This window comes from Somniosus microcephalus, chromosome 16, assembly GCF_052327205.1.
Source record: "Somniosus microcephalus isolate GS21.2 chromosome 16, FLI_Smic_1.0, whole genome shotgun sequence".
NCBI classification, from domain to species: domain Eukaryota; kingdom Metazoa; phylum Chordata; class Chondrichthyes; order Squaliformes; family Somniosidae; genus Somniosus; species Somniosus microcephalus.
In genome coordinates, this window is record NC_141002.1 from 94,082,735 (window position 1) to 94,104,958 (window position 22,224).

Sequence of the window (22,224 nt, forward strand, 5' to 3'; positions counted from 1 at the left end):
GCCACGAGGACCGCCGAGAGCGGCATTGGCAGCAGCGCGGGAGAAGCCATTTTAAGCCGCAGCGGGGAAGAAAGGAAAGCGCGGGAGACGCCATTTTAAGCTGCAGCGGGGAAGAAAGGAAAGTGCAGGAGACGCCATTTTAAGCCGCAGCGGGGAAGAAAGGAAAGCGCAGGAGACGCCATTTTAAGCCAGTCTAACCACACCCAAAAATGCCGAAGAGTGGCAGTATCACAGCGTTCGACAATGAAGTCGAAGATTGGACGACATATGTCGAACGCATAGAAGTATACTGCAAGGCGAATGAAGTGCCAGATGACAAGAAAGCGCTGGTATTGTTGAATTCAATGGGTGCAAAAATGTATGGCTTACTACAAAACCTAGTAACCCCAGAGAAGCCAGTAGAAAAGGATTTTGAAAACATAGTGTCAATCCTACAGGACCACTTAAACCCCACACCGCTGCTGATAGCAGAAAGATTTAAGTTTCACAAAAGGAACCAGCATAAAGATGAAAGTAATGCTGAGTATTTAACGGAACTGCGCAAGCTATCGAAACACTGCCAGTTTGGAACAGGACTAGCAGATACTTTAAGGGACAAGTTTGTGTGTGGGCTTCAAAGTGAAGGAACCCAGAAACGGCTTCTATCAGAAAAGGATCTTACGCTGGACAAGGCTTTCAGCATTGCAGTATCACATGAAGCAGCAGCACAGGGCGCTGCAGAGATACAACGGAGACCGCAAGAATATGGCACAAATGAAATGTCATACGGAACAGTGAAGTGCTATCGCTGCGGCAGAACAACACACGACCATAATGATTACTGGTTCAAGGACAAAGTGTGCAGACAGTGTGGGAAAGTAGGACACATAGCAAGAGTCTGCAGGTCGGGAAAGAAAACCAGCAGCAAGAAATCTCCACAGGAGAAGTACAAGAAGGTACATAAGGTGACGCCATGCTGACCAGATCCTAGAGTCACAGGAACAAGTCAACCCCATGCCTCGCCCATACGTACCTGGTGATGAACCCGACGTACAGGTAGCATCTACCCCAGAAACAGTAGCATCGGAAGCTGACGAACCAACCGACGACAGGGGGCCAGAATCGCCTCCGCACCAAGAGCAAGACACTCGGGAAAGGCGCTATCCAGAAAGGATCAGGAAGCCTCCCCAAAGACTGAATTTATAAATAGACTATTTTCAGCTAATGTTGCATGTTAAAAGTGTTAATTGTAATTAGTTGATATTTAATTGTTAAATGAGTGTTATGGTACTGTTAATCTAAAAGGGGAGGAATTGTAATGTATGTACCTTTAAGGGGAGAACTACTTTTTACAGCTCCTGTATACTGTAGTACCGGCAGTGACCACACCTGTATATAAACCCTGAGTAGTGATCTGTATAGTTAGTTCTAGAGTAACCCTCATTCAGTAAACACCTGTTGAATCGTTCCCTGCAGTCTGTTGTCTGATTATTGAAGGACACAACATTAAGATACACGGATCTAACAATTCTTATGTTCTTAGAATGGTGCAATTAAATTCTATTCCTGATGCAATGAAAAGGTTCACACTGCCCCATGACTTAATAACCCAACTAAATGGAGTTTTGGAATGCATCTGTATTATGCCCGGGTGGCATGCAGGTTGCAGCCTTGGATATGGTGTATGACATCTGTGTGTTTGTATATATGTCTTTTGGATGAGACGCTAAACCTAGTCCTTGTCTACCTGATCAGGTGGATGTAAGAGGTTCCATGACACTATTCGAAGAAGAGCAGGAAATTCTGATCTTCTTCAAAATAGTGCCATGGGATATTTGACTTTTCACCTGAGAGAGCAGACAGAGCCTCGGTTTAACGTCTCATCTGAGAGATGACACCTCCGATAGTGCAGCATTCCCCTCAGTACTGCACTGGAGTGTCAGAACTAGATTTATGTGCTCAAGTTTCTGGAGTGGGACTTTGAACCCACAAACTTCTGACCCAGAGGTGAGAGTGCTACCACTGAGCCACAGCTCAATAGAGGCATCTCATAAATGTTAGGTACTGCCATAAATTGAGAGAAGAGGAATAAAGTACATGGTTTACACAGCACCAACATTGCAAAGCTTGGCACTATTGCAAAGCTAATATAACCATGCTCTGCAGTCATTGTGATATTGCTGCTTAATGACGAACAAAAAGATTTTGCCAATTCTAGAGTTGAAAATGACAGTACAACAAGAATTACATTTGTGTTCACAGAATTTTCAAAAAAGGAATTCAGTGGCAGTGAGAAATGTGTGCTTGTAACTTATTATTTAAAAAAAAATATTTCTATGCTTAGTTCCAATTCTGCTATTCTAAATTGCAGATGCTATTGCCCCAGTCAGTGAATCCACTATCAACTCTTTTCAAAGTCCGTTTAATTGTAAAAAGACCAGTCTTCACCAGCTACTTGATGAATACTTCTCACAGCAGAATTACACCCTGAAACTTTACCAAGTGTTACCTTGGCATCTGGAAATGAGTGGAAACCTCTGTGATTTGTGTACCATTATATCTAATCCCCTGTAAGTCAAAGTCTTCTCTTATTTGTGATACTGTTTAATTATTGCATTTACAACTTTTAGTCCAAGTATTTTCTACTCTTGTTATCAAGTAGCTTTACAACATACAGCAAAATTCGACTAAATGCTTTCACTTTACATTTCATAATGCAGATGCATTTTATAATGTAATTATAAGCAAACTGTGTGGAGGACGCAAAGAATTTCCAAAGGGATACAGATAGGCTAAGTGAGTGGGCAGAAATCTGGCAGATGGAGTTTAATGTGGGAAAATGCGAGGTTATCCACTTGGGTAGGAAAAATAAAAAAGCAAATTATTATTTAAATGGGGAAAGATTACAAAATGCTGAGGTACAGAGGGATCTGGGGGTCCTTGTACACGAATCACAAAAGGTTAGCATGCAGGTACTGCAAGTAATTAGGAAGGCAAATGGAATGTTGGCCTTTATTGCAAAGGGGATGGAGTATAAAAGTAGGGAAGTCCTGTTACAACTGTACAGAGCATTGGTGAGACCACACCTGGAGTACTGCGTACAGTTTTGGTCTTATTTAAGGAAGGATATACTTGCATTGGAGGCAGTTGAGAGAAGGTTCACGAGGTTGATTCCGGAGATGAAGGAGTTGTCTTATGAAGAAAGGTTGAGCAGATTGGGCCTATACTCATTGGAGTTTAGAAGAATGAGAGGTGATCTTATTGAAACATATAGGGGGAAAAATTCAGTTGTTTGCGCCTCCCATTAGCGCCTTAAGAGGGCGCCAATTGGGGCGAAAAGCAACTAGCGCCCGGCGCGGCGATGTTTGTGCCACTCGCGAAATTAACCAGACATTTTGCGGCGGCGCTAAACACTACCGCCACGATCTCCTGCGCCCGCAGATCGTGACGTCAGTCGAGTGCGCAACGCCCCGGTAGCGCCCCGGACCGGATATTGAGTGGCGCCCCCTGCCTTACCGCCTGCCGCTAGTAACGACAGGTTGAGGGGAGCGTTATGCTGTCAGAAAGGGACTGGGGGAGCGCTATTTAAGGGCGACCGCTTCCTGCCTTTTTTTGTCGGTGACATTTTTGCACCACGCAGTCTGAGAGAGAGAGAGAGAGAGACTTCTGGAGAAATTCAACACTGTGTGAAGGAGTTTGAGTACTGAGCAGCACTTTGCAGGTTCATTTTGATTTGCTCTTCCTTGCTTCACCAGCGCTCTGAGGTAGCGCCTCGCTCCTCAGCGTTTGCGCCTTAAGACAGGTGTGAAGCGCCTGATTTAGCGCTCCAATCACCTCCAGGGGCGATAAAAGCCAAGTTTGCTGTCGGAGGAGATAATTAGCGCCAGGCACTAAACTTTGCGCACGGCTGATAACGGCGCCCCAAATGGGGCTGTAGTGTATGTAACCGTTCTACCTTTAAGAGAACTATTGTATGTAACCGTCCACCTTTAAGAGAACTATTTTAGGTGTTGCACTACTTTATCTTGGCTGCTGTATACTGTAATACCGGGAGTGACCACACCGGTATATAAGTGCTGTGTAAGGATTTATTGGGCAGATTCGCCCTGACCTTCGAATAGTAAAGTCCTGTTAAAGTTACTCTTGTAGTCTGTGTATTAATTCACCATATAACCCACAGACTTTACAGGGGCGATACCGAATTTTTCCCCCATAAGATTCTGAAGGGGCTTGACAAGGTAGATGCAGAGAGGATGTTTCCCCTCGTGGGGGAATCTAGAACTCGGGGGCATAGTTTCAGAATAAGGGGGCACCCTTTTAAATCGGAAATGAGGAGGAATTTCTTCTCTCAGAGGGCCATGAATCTTTGGAATTCTCTTCTCCAGAGAGCTGTGGAGGCGGAGTCACTGAATATATTTAAGGTGGAGATAGACAGATTTTTGAAAGGTAAGGGAGTCGAGGGTTATGGGGAGTGGGCAGGGAAGTGGAGTGGAGGCCAAGATCAGATCAGCCATGATCTTATTGAATGGCGGAGCAGGCTCGAGGGGCCGAATGACCTCCTCCTGCTCCTACGTCTTATGTTCTTATGTAATTCTTGTGCTTTTTTCTCCCTCATTCACCTCATCACTTACTTTTGGTGCACCGTGAAAGTGGGTGAAGGAGACTATGGTTAGTTCTTGCGGTGTCTTCAGGGCTTTGCACACACAAGTGCTTACTGGATCTCGGGCAGCGTTGAGCCTTGCAAAGTTTACTCTTGTATTCGTGAGATGCTTATTAAATTTTGGTGGTACATTGGCTGTAATCGCTGTTCTTTGCAATATTCCTCCAAGGAGTGATACATTTCTGATGTATTCAAATAATAATTGAAATAAATTATTTAATTGAAACAAACATTTATTGAAGCTGACCAGAAAGAAAGTGCCTAAAGCTCATTCTTTAATGAAATATGTTAGAAAGCCACTTTTTCTTTGCAATTAATAACTCGCTACCAAAATCACAGGGACATACTTTTGAAATGCACAGTTTTTGACTCTGCAATTTGAACAACAGCTTGTTAATTTCAAGAAAAATTAGCCATTATCCCATTTTTATCGCTTAAAGGGGAATTTCCCTTGTGTTCAGAAGGACTAAATTCATCCCTTTGTTCTTCCTTCTCAGTAAGGAAATGGCTGACAAACAATGCACCAGGACATTTGGCCCATCAGCTAAATGAAATGCCTGGCGCACCAATTCAAAAAGCATGCTGGAAATTAAACCATGTTGTCTGGTGAATGTTTATTCAAAAACGAGAGTTGACTCACTGTACTGCAAGTAATCATTTAATAAAAATGAAAGGGACAGTTTTCTGAATGAGTGATCCCCACCGTCAAACCTCACCTGCTGGGAGCACAAGATGGAAAGTCACAGACACAAACCCCACAATTTTCCATCCTGTTGGAAATCTGGTAAAAAGGCAGAATGTTCCGGAAATACACGGCAGGTCTATCAGCATCTGAAAAGGGGCAGGGGATAGGTTAACATTACAGATACAAACCCTTCATCAGAACAGTTGTGACGGAAAGTCTATACCTAAAACGCAAACCCATCATTTCTCTTTTGAGATGCAAGCAGATTTGCTGTGTATTTCCACCATTTCCTGTTTTTACTTCAATCGGAACTCAGATAAGCATTTCCTACTACACTAAATTGACCTTAACATTTCCCCATCCTTCCTGCTTGTCTGAGTGAAATCACCAAGTTCTTTCGTTCTGAATCAAAAGACAATACTGTGTGCAGTTCTGGTCGCCACACTATAGGAAGGATGTGATTGCATTGGAGAGGGTGCAGAGGAGATTCACCAGGATGTTACCTGGGCTGAAGCGCTTCAGCTATGAAGAGAGACTGGACAGGCTGGGGTTGTTTTCCTTAGAGCAGAGAAGGCTGAGGGGGGACCTGATTGAGGTGTACAAAATTATGAGGGGCATAGATAGGATAGGTAGAAAGGAACTTTTCCCCTTAGTAGAGGGGTCAATAACCGGGGGGGGGGGGGCATAGTTTCAAGGAGGTTTAGAGGGGATTTGAGGAAAAACTTTTTCACCCAGAGGGTGGTTGGAATCTGGAACTCACTGCCTGAAAGGGTGTTAGAGGCAGGAACCCTCACAACATTCAAGAAGCATTTAGATGAGCACTTGAAACGCCATAGCATACAAGGCTACGGACCAAGTGCTGGAAAATGGGATTAGAATAGACAGGGCTTGATGGCCGGCGCGGGCACGATGGGCCAAAGGGCCTCTTTCTGTGCTGTATAAATCTATGACTATGACAATCTTATTCTATGAACTCCTGTCAACTGAGACTGGACCAAGATTGCCTCTCCTCATTTCATTTGAGACTGCATAGAAGTCATCTTTCAATGGAAACCACCAGGTTTAATTAACTTGCATGTTTGGACAAATTATTAGGCAATGACCTGCCACCCTATGAAAAGATGGACAGGAAAAGACCGGCTAGTCCATCAAGTCTGACCCAAACAGTCATGACGCAACTAAGCATCATGGACCTTCCAACTTGTCCTGTAATCTCCTGGGAGAGACAAAAAAAAACATTAAAAAAATTCCTCGGGCAATTCAGGGAAAAACGAAACAACAACAACTCGTATTTATATAGCGCCTTTAACATAGTAAAACGTCCCGAGGCGCTTCACAGCAGCGTTATAAAACAAAATTTGACACCGAGCCACATAAGGAGAAATTAGGGCAGGTGAGCAAAAGCTTGGTCAAGGAGGTAGGTTTTAAGAAGCGTCTTAATGGAGGAAAGAAAGGTAGAGAGGCGGAGAGGTTTAGGGAGGGAATTCCAGAGCTTAGGGCCGAGGCAACAGAAGGCACGGCCACCAGTGGTTGAGCGATTATAATCAGGGATGCTCAAGAGGCCAGATATCTAAGAAATTCCTCTCTGACTCCCGAAGGTCGATTAAATCGAGTTCCAAGAGATCACAGTGACCATGAGATACATGTCAATGTCCCACCTACCTTTGTACAAAGTGATAGTAGCCGCAGCAAGGAACCTGTCCAGCTCCTTTTTGAGCTGTAGCAGCGAATCCACATTCACCACACAAGTTGGTCATTTGTTCCTAGTGTCTACAACCCTTTGCGTAAAAGTAAAATCTCCTGACATGTAACCTAATCCTATGCTTGCATAGCTTATGGGCATGACTCCTTGCTTTCCCTAACCTATCTAATTCAAATAATTTGTCCACACAGTCTAGTCCCGTTATCATTTTAAACACTTCAATGAAATCTCTCCAAAGCCTATGCTTTTCCAGAGTAAAAAGACCCAGTACTCTAAGCCTATCATGAAAACTAGGTGCTTTTAAACTGGGGATATATATAGAGCATATAATGTTGAAAAAGGTCTAAAGTGCTATAACCAAAAGGTAGATGCCCAGCTAAAGCAGATATTAGGAGGGGTGACCAAAACCTTGGTCAAAGAGATGGGTTTTAAAGAGGGCCTTAAAGGAAGAGATGGAGACAGAAAGGCAGAAGGTTTTAAGGAGGGAATTCCAGAATGTGTGACCTAGGTTTTTTAAAATTTGTTCCTGGGATGTGGGCGTCACTGGCAAGGCCAACATTTATGCTGAAGACATGATCGCCATTGGTGGGGTGAAGTGAGGGGTGGGGATGGGGGGGGGGGGGTGGTGTGGAGGTTTCCTAAGGCATTAGGAGAATGAGATTTTGGGGTGGTGGGATTGTAGGGCTGGAGGCCATGAAGGAATTGAAACGCGAGGACGACAAATTTTAAATTTGAACCATTGTGGAAATTGGAAGCCAGTGTACGCAGTTTTAGCCTCCCCTGCCCTGGACGCAAACCCTCTCCATCCTCACCTCATCCCCCCACTGCTAGAGCCCCCCAGAACCCTGCTCCTCATGCTCACCTCAATGCCATAGGCCAGCACCGCTTCCCGCCCACCTCCCACCTAGAATGCTAATGATGCCCGAGGGCTAAAACTGGTGTGGCCTCATTCTCGCCGTGATGGGGGGGGGGGGGGAATCTAACTGAAACCAGCGGGTTCCCACCACAAACCTGCTGGCAGTGAAAATCGCCCCACCCCAGGTGTTTATTTGAAGTGTACTTCGTTCCTTTTGGGAGGTTAATGCTAATGGCAGCACAATGGCCAAACTTTCAGAGGTAAGTCGTAAAGACAGGTTTTAAAATAAACTACGCTATTTCTTTCCTTTTTCCTTTAGAATCATGGATCTAATTTACCAGAATACAAAGCATTCATATCAGCTGAAGCTGGACCTTGTCCATTACTGGCATGTGTTATCGGAGGCAGGGTTCGATCCTGCAGTCACCTATCACAACATGGTGAATGAGTTGCTGGGCAGAGCCAATGTATCAGAAAGTAGGAAATGTACAATAACGTTCACAGGTACCACGAAAGAACGTTCTTCTCGATTACTTCATGTAAAAATTTAAACTGTAAAGTTTCATTTAATTTACATTTATCTTGGTAAATGGTGGAAATATATCAGCTACCAGCAGGTGGCTCTGCTATACAGTATAACCTTCCGCACGGATTCCTTAAGTAGTGGTTTATTGGTTTTAATTAATGCTTCGTTCATTCATTAAATATGTCTTAAAGCATATCATTTGCACGTTTAGACCAGATACAAGAAAAACTTATATAATAGTAAAAAAACTGCAGATGCTGGAAATCTGAAATAACAACAGAAAACGCCAGAAAAACAACATTTTATCTTTCCTGCCTCTTACAAAAGCACAGTATGTTCCTTCAATTCCTTCCTCCCCCCCCCCCTGTCTCTGCACCTGCTTAATATCTATTACATCTCCAGCTTTTTCCAGTTCTGATGAAGGGTCCCAGACCTGAAACATTAACTCTGTTTCTCTCTCCATGGATGCTGCCTGGCCTGCTGAGTTTTTCCAGCGTTTTCTGTTGTTATTACAGGAAAAACTTGTTTGATAGCCAATCCCTTTCTCACCTGAAGCCTCCAATCTCTCTTACATCCCATCACAACTTTTCTTGACTCGCTCCATCATCGTCACTCCTCTGAACTTTCCTCTCTTATTCCTCCTAAAGGAAAGCACTTGTATCGCGCCTTTCACAACCTCAGGATGTCCCAAAGCGCTTGACAGCCAATTAAGTACTTTTGAAGTGCTAGTCAAAGGTGCCACAAACAGCAATGAGATACATGACCAGATAATCTGTTTTAGTGATGTTGTTTGAGGGAAAAATATTGGCCAGGACACCGGCGAGAACTCCCCTGCTCTTCTTCAAATAGTGCCATGGGATTTTTTTACGTCCACCCAATAGGGCAGACGGGGCCTCGGCTTAACGTCTCATTCAAAAGGTGGCACTTCCAACAGTGCAACGCTTCCCTCAGAACTGCACTACTGTCTGCCTAGATTATGTGCTCAAGTCTCTGAAACAGCGCTTGAACTCACGATCTTCTGACTCAGGCGAGAGTGCTACCAACTGAGCCAAGGCTGACCCCCTTTTCTCAGTGGTACACTCTCGCTTTATTCCTTCTAAACTTCAAATACACCATCTTATGTGCTCTTATTCTCACTTACGCTAAAATCACGACTCAGTTCTGGTCGCCACACTTTAGGGAGGATGTGAAGGCCCGTGAGAGGGTGCAGAGGAGATTTACCAGAATGGTTCCGGGGATGGGGGATCTTAGCTACAAGGACAGGTTGGAGAAGCTGGATCTGTTTTCATTAGAGCAAAGGAGATTGCGGGGTGATTTGATAGAGGTGTACAAGATTATGACGGGTTTGGATAGGCTAGACGGGGAAAGGCTGTTCCCACTAGTTGATGGTACAAGGACTAGGGGACACAGATTTAAGGTTTTGGGCAAGAAATACGGGGGCACGTGAGGAAAAACCTTTTTACACAGCGAGTGGTGAGGATCTGGAACTCGCTGCCGACGGAAGTGGTGGAAGTGGAGACACTCAATGTTTTCAAGGGGAGACTGGATAGGCACTTGAGGGAAATAAACTTGCAGGGCTACGGGGATAGAGCGGGGGAATGGGACTGACTGGATTGCTCTACAGAGAGCCGGCGCGGACTCGATGGGCCGAATGGCCTCCTTCTGTGCCATTAGAAATTGGGTTGGGGCACCAAAGTCGCCTGTGTGCAGGATTTAGCGCAGCGTTCGAGGCTTTAGCGATCGTCAGATATTCAGTTTCATTGCTCCTCGAGGGACACGGGACGAGGCTCGAGGCGCTCTGCGTCCCTCTTAGGGCGCTGAAACTGAATATCGCAGTGCAACGTGCCGCAGCGCCACACGCTGTGGCACGGCAGGCTGTGGTACTGCAGGCCTTCCTCCCACTGTTAAGGGGGAGGTGCCTGCAACAGCGCGATCCCTGCTCGCGAGTGCCGGCAAATGAGCCCGGCACCAAGGAGAAGTGCCGGGCTCTCGGGAAACAGCCGGCAATGCCGCAGGGGGGTGGTTAGGAGGCCGGGGACGGAGGTGCTGGCAGGTGGCCGCCGAAAAAGGCGGCCGTCCCGCACCTCCACCTTAACTTGCGCCGCTGCCGGCACAGTAAGGCCCCATGAACTGGGCACGGGTAGCGAATGGCGCAACTGCGGCGTTCGCAACCAAATATCGCGAACGCGGCGCGAATGGGGCGCTGTGCACACCGATGACGTCATCGGTGGCGGCGCAGCGCAAATGCCTAACGCCACCATTAGCGCCCCTGCTGAATATCGCGGGAGACGCAGCCAGTGGCGCTACAGCCACTGATTGCCTCTTTAGGCGCTAGCAGGCGGCGCTACTCACCCAATTTCTCCCCCATGACTCATCACAGCCTGCAACTCTGCCAGGCTATCAGTTTGGCTGGCTGCTGGCTGGGAAATAGAACCAAAAAATGTTAATGAAGTCCTGCCATAAAGTTCGACAGGACCTCCGCGTCCCCGGCCTTGCCGGATTCTTAGGCCTTTTTCGGCTGCCCCCACACCCTCCCCGTCTCCCCGTAAATATCGGAGGCCCTTATCTTTCATAGTCTTTCCTCTCTCTAACCATCACCAAGCTTGGCATCACCTAATGACCACTCCCTGCTTTACCTCATCTCTTGTCATTTTTTTCATCTTTGGTAGTATCCTGTAAGATGGTTTTGCCCATCATCTTGGTTTCCTAATCATTTTAAGAAAGGGTAATTAACAGTTACAAACCATGCATTTTTATAGTAGAGTCCTGTTTTTTTTTAAAGTACACCAAACAAGTTCAAAAGTGTGATTGTACCTCTCTAGTAGGCACTTTGCAGCCTTCTGGCCTTAATATTGACTTCAACAACTTTAGACCTTAACTATAGCTCCCACTTTCTCTCTGGCGGGTGCTGCTGGCAATGTGGGATGGGTGTGCCAGTGTTTGCAGGGATGGGAGGAGGAGGAAGGTTGGGGGCAGGGACTGGGATTGGGGGCCCCCTCCATCAGAACGCTATGCTGGCGAGGTGGTTTGCACCCTCGGTGCATTTTCTTCTAACTTGGGCTACTGGTGCCTGCTCCACGTTGCCAATTTTTCACGCTTGCCTTTCTACCTGCCTATCTCCCGCCCCTTATTCTATATACATTTTCCGGGATCGATTTTAACATCCCCCACCTGACGGAAATCAGGTAGGGGTGGTGGGGGGTGGTGGGAGGGGGGAGGGAGGTGGCGGGAGCGGTAGTCAAAATGAAGCGGGGCATTTAGCCACTCCTTTCCTGCAACGATGTGGCTGACTGCAATTTTAAATTGCAGGAGGGAAGGACACCCGCCCCGAGCTGGCAGGGGCCCTTTTCAAATATACGGGAACAGCATCCGGGGCCAGAAGAGTCCCAGCAAGTTAAGTTTAAAAAAAAACACTTTTTTTGTTTAGTTTCCTTGTGGGCCAGGAGGAGCTGGAGCGCTACTCTGGCTCCCACAAGGAATTCTTGAGCCTCCTCTTCCCCGGATTTCCTTGCTCCCACCAGGATTCCCCAGTGGTGCATTGAGCTTGTGCCGGGGACTGTTCTCCTGCGCGCTACATTACATAGAAACATAGAAAAATAGGAGCAGGAGTAGGCCATTTGGCCCTTCAAACCTGCTCCGCCATTCAATATGATCATGGCTGATCCTCCATCTCAATACCATATTCCCGCTCTCTCCCCATACCCCTTGATGCCTTTTGTGTCTAGAAATCTATCTATCTCCTTCTTAAATATATTCAGTGACTTGGCCTCCACAGCCTTTTGTGGTAGAGAATTCCACAGGTTCACCACCCTCTGAGTGAAGAAATTTCTTCTCATCTCAGTCCTAAATGTCCTACCCCATATCCTGAGACTGTGACCCCTCGTTCTAGACTCCCTCCCAGCGAGGGGAAACATCCTCCCTGCATCCAGTGACTACACTTCAAAAAGTACTTCATTGGCTATAAAGCGCTTTGGGATGTCCTGAGGTTGTTAAATACAAGTCTTTAAAAAATTTAAACACATTACAATCAGTTCACTATACCAGGCACCAATGTTCCTTCTAAGCTGTGAGCGTGCACGGCTGCGCAGTAATCTGCAAGGTCCCACGCCGGCCGCTCACCGGCCTTTACATTGGAAACACCGTGCAGGCGCAGAAATTTAAAGGGACCGCGCACTGAAAGAAACAGGCCACGCAGAACAAAGTGCAGCTTACAGGGAACATTGCCAGGCCCCCATCCCTGTCAATGGAAAAACTCTTACTATGCTTGGAAAGATGAATGTTTGTCATTGCAGGTGGTGACAGTGAAATGGTGAACTATGACAGCTGCAGTCAAGCTACCTTGATATGGTTTACTGCAGAGTTTCTGAAAGAACTTGACAAGACCATAGCAGCAGAAGAATTGCTTCTAATTGCCCATGCTTTGCTACCAGAGGTAAAATTAAACAATAGTTAGTGAGATTGTATTCGAATATATGGATAACATTCAGAAGGACAAGATAGAATTGCAGTGATCATTTTTTATAACGATTATTGTCCTCAGAATTTATATACATATTTTGGGATAAAAACATTTTATTAAATTACAAACTTTGTTGAGGTGCAATAATACTATAAGCTGCACTAAAACATGAACAAACATTCGCACCCCTAACACATGCAATTATGAAAATTGAGATCACAAAGTTTTAAAATGTTTTAAACCCTGGATGTAAAGAAAATGTTTTCACTTGTAGGGAATCTAAAACTAGGGTCCATAAATGTAAGATTGTCACTAATAAATCCAGTAGGGAATTCAGGAGAAAAAATCTTTACCCAGAGAGTGGTGAGAATGTCGAACTAGCTACCACAGGGAGTGTTTGAGGCGACTCGCATAGATGCATTTAAGGGGAAGCTAGATAAGTGCATGAGGGAGAAAGGAATAGACGGTTATGCTGATAGCATGAGATGATGTAAGGTGGGAGAAGACACTTGTGGAGCTTAAACACCGGTATAGACCACTTGGGCTGAATGGCCTGTTTCTGTGTGGTTAATTCTATGTAAATATTATACGGGTGTTTAAAGTTACAGTGCTATTTTTAAAAAGTCCTCTTGTATAAGAGTAGCTTTCAAGCAGTATGTGGATTTTTCTATACAATAAATAAATATAACCTTGACCAACATTCGTAAATAGTTCATAGTATTTTATTGATGTGTCACACCAGAACTAAATAGTGAGATTGGTAGTATAAATAGTCAGCTGCACGGTGCTGTGGGCAGTTTGCACACTTGACAGGGATTAGTTTGCTTGGATTTATACCGCACTCTTTAGGAGCTTTTATTTGGTGCAGTCAGTCCCAGCAAGTCCTGGCAGTTTTACATTTGGATTGCTGCCTGTGCTTGAGGAGCCCAGCAGCACGAGCACTCAAACCGGGGCCAGGTGCTCTCTTGGAGGGCCTCCTATCCTCAGCGCTTTAGTGCACTCAGCAGACCTCTAAGTTATCCTGCCATTTATTGCGTTGATGTGCCTTCAGCACCATTTTGCATCGACCCAAAGATGGCCGTATAAATGCAGCCTCAGATAACTTCTCAGTATCAGCATTGGAAGCACCTTCAGGTTTTTGAATGAATGTATTGGGAGCATTCCTCTATATAACAATGGAATAACAGTTGAACCAATTGAAAACTTTAAAACAATTTATAAATCTATTGTTAAAATTCCATAAAATTGAAGTTGCTTTTTTTGGAAAATAAATTCCATAAAAATGTAACGATCAGCAAATGTAAACTGCTCATAATCTGCACTTTTGTTTCATATGATGCACAACGACAACATGCATTTATATCATGCCCTTAATGTGTATAGATGTCCCATGGCACTTCACAGAGGCATAAGTGAAATGGATACTGAGTCAAAGAAGGAGGGATTAGGATGGTGACCAAAAGCTTGGTACGGTAGTAGAGTGGTTTATCAATGTTCCCTGTAAGCTGCGCTTTGTTCTGCGCGGCCTGTTTCGTTTAAAGCACGGTCCCTTTAAATTTCTGCGCATGCGCGGTATTCACAATGTAAAAGCTGCTGAGCGGGACCTTTCAGATTACTGAAGTTTGTAATTTAATAAAATGTTTTTATCCCAAAATATGTATATAAATTCTGAGGACAATAATCGTTATAAAAAATGATCACTGCAATTCTATCTTGTCCTTCTGAATGTTATCCATATATTCGAATACAATCTCACTAACTATTGTTTAATTTTACCTCTGGTAGCAAAGCATGGGCAATTAGAAGCAATTCTTCTGCTGCTATGGTCTTGTCAAGTTCTTTCAGAAACTCTGCAGTAAACCATATCAAGGTAGCTTGACTGCAGCTGTCATAGTTCACCATTTCACTGTCACCACCTGCAATGACAAACATTCATCTTTCCAAGCATAGTAAGAGTTTTTCCATTGACAGGGATGGGGGCCTGGCAATGTTCCCTGTAAGCTGCACTTTGTTCTGCGTGGCCTGTTTCTTTCAGTGCGCGGTCCCTTTAAATTTCTGCGCCTGCACGGTGTTTCCAATGTAAAGGCCAGTGAGCGGCCGGCGTGGGACCTTGCAGATTACTGCGCAGCCGTGCACGCTCACAGCTTAGAAGGAACATTGGTGCCTGGTATAGTGAACTGATTGTAATGTGTTTAAATTTTTTAAAGACTTGCGCGCGCACCTTAGTGGGAACATTGATGATTATGTTACTGGACTAGTAATCCAGGACCAATAATCCAGAGAAATTGAGTTCAACGTTAGTTAAATGTGAGAATTGAATTCAGTTTAAAAAAAATCTGTAAATAAAAAGTTGATATCAGTAAAAATGCCCAGTAAGATGCTGGAATGTCATAAAAACCCAACTAGTTTACTAATGTTCTTTAGGGAAGGAGACTTGCTGTTCTTATCTGGTCTGGTCTACATGTGACACACCCAACATTCCCGATAACTCTCTGCCGGTCTCGCGCAGCCCGGGACTGGCTTTTTCAATGTAAAGTTTCATGCACGCAAAACTGTGAAAGGTCCACGTAGTCCCCTAAAGGGGCCACACACCCCCAAAAAATAAGAGGGAACATTGGACACACCAAGATGGTTAACTGTTAACTGCTCTTAGCTACTCAGACCATTACAATAGGTAACAAGATTTAACGTTGTGGGAGCACCTTCTCCACACAGACTGCAGCGCTTCAAGAAGAAGGTCCATCACCACCTATTCAAGGAAATCAGGGATGGGCAATAAATACTGGCCTTGCCAGAGGCACCCACATGAATAATAAAAACAAGAATTGTTTTTTATAATGAGAGGCCTAAAGGAGGTGGAGAGGCAGAGGGGTCTAGGAAGGGAACTTCAATGTGGGACCTAGTGTGAAGGGAGGGGGGAGGGGATACATAACGGGCAGAGGAATCAAGAGTACGGGAGTGGAGGGAGGTTCTAGGGGTGGAGGCGGTTATAGAGGAGTGAGTCCATGGAGGAATTTAAACACAAGGGTAAGAATTTTAAATTTGAGGCGTTAGTGGAACAGGAGCCAATGTAGATAAACAAAGAAGTGTGTGATGGGGGAGTGAATCTTGATGCAGGATAGGACGTGGGCAGCAGAGTTTTAGATGAGCTGAAGTTTATGGAGGGTGGAGGATGGGAGGCCGGAGGATGGCAAAGTATTCAAGTAATCGAGTCTGGAGGTGTTAAACAAGGATTTCAGGGCTGAGATAAGGCTGGAGGCAGGTAATGCTATGGAGATGGAAGTAGGCGGCCATTTTGATAGGGAGGACATAGAATTAAATACTCGCAAAAGTGTTGATCATATCACTCTTGTGTCTTCGGAAAGTCCAATGGCAATCTAATTCTGAAACATGTGCTTGATTGATTTTAGTCATGTCCTCTGAGCCTGAGGGAAACAGAGATTTATTTTAACGTGCAGCACAGCATCGGAGACCTGTATCTCAGTGGGGGAAAGTTACAGGACGCAGAAAAGCATTTTCGAAAGGCTTTGCACAGTATTGATTATGCATCAAAAGATATCAGGAAAAGTCTTCCGGATACTTTAAGGCTCACAGGTAATGGAACAAATGTTACATGGGGTGGTAGAAGTTTGGAACTCTCTTCCTCAAACGGCAAGTGATGCTAGATCAATTGTTAGTTTTAAATCCGAGATTGATAGATTTTTGTTAACCAAAGGTATTAAGGGATATGGGGCAAAGGCGGGTATATGGAGTTAGATCGCAGATCAGCCATGATCTCATTGAATGGCAGAACAGGCTCGAGGGGCTGAATGGCCCACTCCTGTTCCTATGTTCCTACATGTCACTCAGGAAAATGTATTCTGTAACATACACCAGATGAGTGTGGAGTGCATTAAGAAGGCTGTAATGTGTTTGACAAGTTCTGGTGATACTGTAAAGCACAATGAGCCAATTTACATCAGTGTTCTCCAATTTATGTAACAACTCATAACTCTCTCCAGTCTAATTTTTATTTCATATAGGGAATATATATTTGTTCTCCTGAGTGGTCTTTGGTAATATACTACATTCTAGAGAACATTTTGAGGCACGTGAATGGAGATTCATTCAGCCTCTGCCCATTTGTACCAGGCCATTAATGGAAATTTTATGTAACTGTTACTTGGTGGGATTAAACAGCATCACTCAGTTTGCGTGCTACTAAATAGCATTAGTATTCACACGAGGAAGGCAATAATTCACTTTAGCTGTGGCAATAAACATGTATCACAGTGTGTCGCAGTTTTAAGTTAAATTTTTTTAAAACATTGGTAACTGAACAGAGCAAATTCAGTACTAGTTTGTCTTACAGCGCAGTTGTTGTGTAAACTGGCTAATTTAATGATGCGAGGAGGCTCGACTGAAGTTGATGACATACTGCAGAAGGCCAGGAGAGCTACTAAAAAGATCTGTAATCCACACGGAGAAGCAAGCTTAAAAATTCTTGAAGGTTTCCGAAAGTGAGTTTGTTTATTATTTAATTTGGCCTGTCCTTCATAGAACATAGAAAAATAGGATCAGGAATAGGCCATTCGGCCCTTCGAGCCTGCTCTGCCATTCAATAATGATCATGGCTGATCCTCTCTCTCAGTACCATATTCCCGCTCTCTCCCCATATCCCTTGATGCCTTTTGTGTCTAGAAATCTATCTATCTCCTTCTTAAATATATTCAGTGACTTGGCCTCCACAGCCTTCTGTAGGAGAGAATTCCACAGGTTCACCACCCTCTGAGTGAAGAAATTTCTCCTCATCTCAGTCCTAAATGTCCTACTGTAGGAATGGAGGTTCCTATCCGAATAATGGAGTTTGACTCAGTGAATCAAAATAACAAAGTTTAATAAACAACGAAGTTAGCTAGTAAACTACAGGAGAAGATGTACACAGGTCTGTTCAGGTTGCAAGGCACTCGACGACTGCTGGAAGGTTCTGGAAGCTGACGTCATGACGTCATCGCGTTCTTCGCGCCACTGGCGGTCACGTGATCGGCGTCATGACGTCATCATGCAGAGTGCAGGAGTACATACAGTATAGTTAACAGACAGTTTAAAGGTGCAGTCCACAGCTGCACTACACTGTAGTTAAAGGGATTATTACTAATTGCCCTGAGTCTCTTGGTGGCTCCGCCACAGACGCCCCCCCCAGAATTCTCTTAAACAGCCAGTGTCAAACGAGCAGGAGGTTTGATGAGCCTGCCCGAACGACGACGAAACTTAGGCAGCGGAGGTGGAACGTTGGGAAATGAGCTGGTGCTTGGCTGTGTCTGCAGAGGCGCATCAGGCGTGGAGGAAACAATAGCAGGTGGTGTGGGCAAGGATGAGGCAGATGCAGGCGGTTCAATGGCGGGCCGTTGCATAACTGGTCTGGCGGTCAACGGTGGTCGTCCACGGCGAGGTGGCTGGGCAGCCACGACTGGTTCACTCTGATCTAGATGGGCTGGTTTAAGTCGGTCGATAGAGATGGTATCGGACTTGCCGCCCACTTCGACCGTGAAAATTTTTTCTCTCGATGAGATGACACGAAACGGTCCAGCATAAGGCGGTCTGAACGGGTCTCTGTGGCCGTCCTGCCGAATAAAGACGTAATCAGAGCTCATGAGCTCTGCCGGGACATGAGGCCTCTGTAGGTTGTGATGCGAGGTAGGAATAGGCAGGAAATTCCTGGCCGCCTTGTAATGCTGGAGGAGCTGCTGAGCTGCAGACCACGGTTCAGTGTGTGGAGGGAGAAAGTCACCTGGTACTCAAAGTGTCTGACCGTAGACTAGCTCAGCCGATGAAGACTGGAGATCATCCTTGGGGGCTGTGCGGAGGCCTAGCATCACCCAGGGGAGTCTGTCCACCCAGTTGGGTCCACGCAAGCTGGCACAGAGGGACGCCTTGAGAGATCGATGAAACCTCTCGCACAGGCCATTCGCCTGCGGATGGTAAGTGGTGGTACGGTGCAGCTTGGTACCCAAGCCCTGTGCAACTGCGTTCCACAACTCCGACGTGAATTGCGGACCTCGGTCAGAGGAGATGTCAGCTGGCACCCCGAACCGAGCCACCCACGACGAAATGAACGCCCTGGAGACGTCTGCTGCAGTGGTAGCGACCAAGGGAATCGCTTCCGGCCACCTGGTGGTACGGTCCACCACCGTCAGGAGATGCGTGAAACCCCGCAACACGGGAAGAGGACCCACTAAGTCCATGTGTACGTGATCGAAACGTTGTTCTGGCACCGGGAAGGTGGCCACTGGAGCCTTGACATGATGATGGACCTTCGATTTTTGACACTCGACGCAATTGTTTGTCCAGTCCCAGACGCCCAAATGCATTCCTTTCCAAACAAATTTGCGGGACATGAGCCGTTGTGAAGCTCGCATCTCCGGGTGCGATAAACCGTGTATAGCCTGGAATATTTTCTTACGCCATTCGACCGGTACAATGGGCCGGGGCACTCTCACGGATGTGTCGCACAAGAGTGTGCTGCCTGCTGCTTGAAACTTAACATCGGCTACCTGCCAACTGGAAGGCGTGGACCGAAACGCCTGTACTTCGGGATCTGCCAGTTGATCTTCCGCCAATCCGACGCCCAGGTGAACTGCCTGGGCTGGAGCACGGGAGAGGCAATCAGCCACGAGATTATCCTTGCCGGACACGTGCCGTAAATCCGTCGTAAATTCGGATATAAATGTGAGGTGGCGCTGCTGCCGAGCTGACCAAGGTTCTGCCGTTTTGGCCATTGCGAAAGTGAGCGGCTTGTGGTCCACGAACGCAGTGAACGGGCGCCCTTCTAGGAGAAAATGGAAATGTCGGATGGCCAAAAACAGGGCCAGCAACTCCCTGTCAAAAGTGCTATACTTTCGCTCGTTCTTGCGCAGTTGGCGGCTGAAAAAGGCTAACGGCTGCCAAGTCCCGTCGACCCATTGTTCCTGGACCGCCCCGATGGCGTAGTCGGAGGCATCCATAGTGAGGGCGACTGTCGCGCCCGGGAGTGGGTGTGCAAACATAGTTGCGTCTGCCAACGCCGCCTTGGTGTCGAGGAATGCCTGGTCCATCTGCGGTGTCCAAGTGATACAGGGGCTGCATTAACTGGGCTGCCTTGGGGATGAAACAATGATAAAAATTCACCATCCCCAGAAACTCCTGAAGGGATTTGACTGTGTGAGGCCGCGGGAATGCTATAACTGCCTCTACCTTGGTGGCCAGTGGGACGGCGCCTTCTGAGGTAATCCTGTGTCCCAGAAAGTCAATACTGGTTATCCCAAACTTGCATTTGGCTGGGTTGATGATAAGGCCATGTTGGCTGAGACGGGCAAAGAGTGTGCGTAAATGCACCATGTGTTCCTTCGAATCCTTGCTGGCTATGAGAATGTCATCTAAGTAAACGAAAATAAAAGGCAGATCCCATAACACAGAGTCCATTAGCCGTTGGAAGGCCTGAGCCGCGTTTTTCAAACCGAACGGCATTCGGAGGAACTCAAACAGCCCAAACGGAGTGATGACCGCTGTTTTGGGGACGTCTTGAGGGTGCACAGGGGCTTGGTGATATCCGCGGACGAGATCCACTTTGGAAAATACGGAGTTACCCGCCAGATGTGCTGAAAAATCTTGTATATGGGGTATTGGATACTTGTCCGGTGTAGTGGCCTCGTTTAGGCGTCTGTAATCACCGCAAGGCCGCCATCCGCCGCCTGGTTTAGGTACAATGTGCAGTGGGGAGGACCAAGGACTGTCGGAGCGTCGGATGATCCCGAGGCGCTCCATGGTCTGAAACTCAGCCTTTGCAGCTGCAAGCTTGCCGGGTTCTAATCTTCGCGCCCGAGCGTAAACAGGCGATCCTGTTGTGGTGATGTGATGCGCCACACCGTGCCTCGTGACTGCAGCCGAAAAAGCCGGCCTGGTGAGCTCCGGGAACTCGCCAAACAGGCGCGTAAACCCGTCCTGCGATGGAACCGCACAGGCGACCGACCAGGACACGGCGGTGCTGCGGTGGCAGGGCACCGCGTGGAAAGTGGACGCATTAATGAGTCGGCATTGTTGAGCGTCGACCAGAAAGCCGTTGGCACAGAAGAAATCGACCCCCAGGATGGCCTGCGAGACCTTAGCTGTAATAAACTCCCACACAAAACGCTGTCCGGCGAAGGTTAAATTGACTGTCTGTTTTCTGAACGTGCGAATAGCCGCGCCATTAGCTGCCACGAGGGAAGGACCGTGCCCGCCGGATTGTAGATCCAGCTTTGAAGCTGGCAGAATACTGCACTGGGAACCAGTGTCGCACAGGAATCGTCGCCCCGTCATGGAATCCGTAATGTAAAGGAGTTTTCCCGCTGAACCGACCGCCATGGCGACCTGAACATGTTTTTCAGACCCTGCCGTCCGTCTCGAAAAGTGCGGGCTTGCTGAAGTCTTTTTTTTCAGGGAGAAACTGCAGGGAGGACGGCAGCATCGAGATTTGGCGCCAAAACGTGCGTGGTACGTGCACCAGCCTGCTGGAGGAGAGCTGAGCTTCGCTCGCGTGGGGGAAGGGCGCCTCGTGGCTGCACAACACTGCTGTGTAACTGTAAATATCTTGTCTGCCTCTGCAGCGAGCTCAGCACAGTCCGTGATGGCAGAATTGGCCAAGGCTGCTTGAACTGGTTCAGGTACCTGGCAGAGGAAGAGTTCGCGGAACAAAAAGCATTGGGGCTCCGAACCCAAAAGCGTGAGCATCTGGCTCATCAGTTCCGATGGTTTTGAGTCCCCGAGGCCGGGCATAGAAATAAGCCTGCGTGTGCGCTTCGACTTATTGAGATCAAACACCTGTAGCAAACAAGTTTTTAGAGCTTCATACTTGCCCTCAGCCGGTGGATTGCCAAGGAGGTTGACGACCCGCGAGGCCGTGGCGCTGTTGAGAGCGGAGACCACGTAATAATAACGGGTCGAATCCGCTGTAACCTCCCGGAGTGCAAACTGGGCTGCTGCCTGGATAAACCATGCTGCTGGTTGCTGTTCCCAGGACTGCAGCAGTTTGAGGGCGACGGCATTCGTGTTCATTATGGAATCTCAACGAAAGTTGTCCGATGAGATCGGGGTCACCAATATAGGAACGGAGGTTCCTATCCGATTAATGGAGTTCGACTCAGTGAATCAAAATAACAAAGTTTAATAAACAACGAAGTTAGCAAGTAAACTACAGGAGAAGATGTACACAGGTCTGTTCAGGTTGCAAGGCACTCGACGACTGCTGGAAGGTTCTGGAAGCTGACGTCATGACATCATCGCGTTCTTCGCGCCACTGGCGGTCACGTGATCGGCGTCATGACGTCATCACGCAGAGTGCAGGAGTACATACAGTATAGT

At 46.7% G+C, this 22,224-nt stretch overlaps 1 protein-coding gene across 1 annotated transcript in view; it reads left to right on the plus strand.

Annotated features, from left to right (window-relative positions):
- Positions 1-22,224, plus strand: part of LOC147106396 (putative tetratricopeptide repeat protein 41) — an 87,448-nt gene that overhangs the window by 51,171 nt on the left and 14,053 nt on the right. The window contains exons 8-12 of the mRNA XM_086009463.1: positions 2,351-2,549; positions 8,202-8,386; positions 12,701-12,840; positions 16,278-16,461; positions 17,219-17,366. Coding sequence (XP_085865589.1) covers positions 2,351-2,549; positions 8,202-8,386; positions 12,701-12,840; positions 16,278-16,461; positions 17,219-17,366 — 856 coding nt within the window. The remainder of the gene's footprint in view (positions 1-2,350; positions 2,550-8,201; positions 8,387-12,700; positions 12,841-16,277; positions 16,462-17,218; positions 17,367-22,224) is intronic.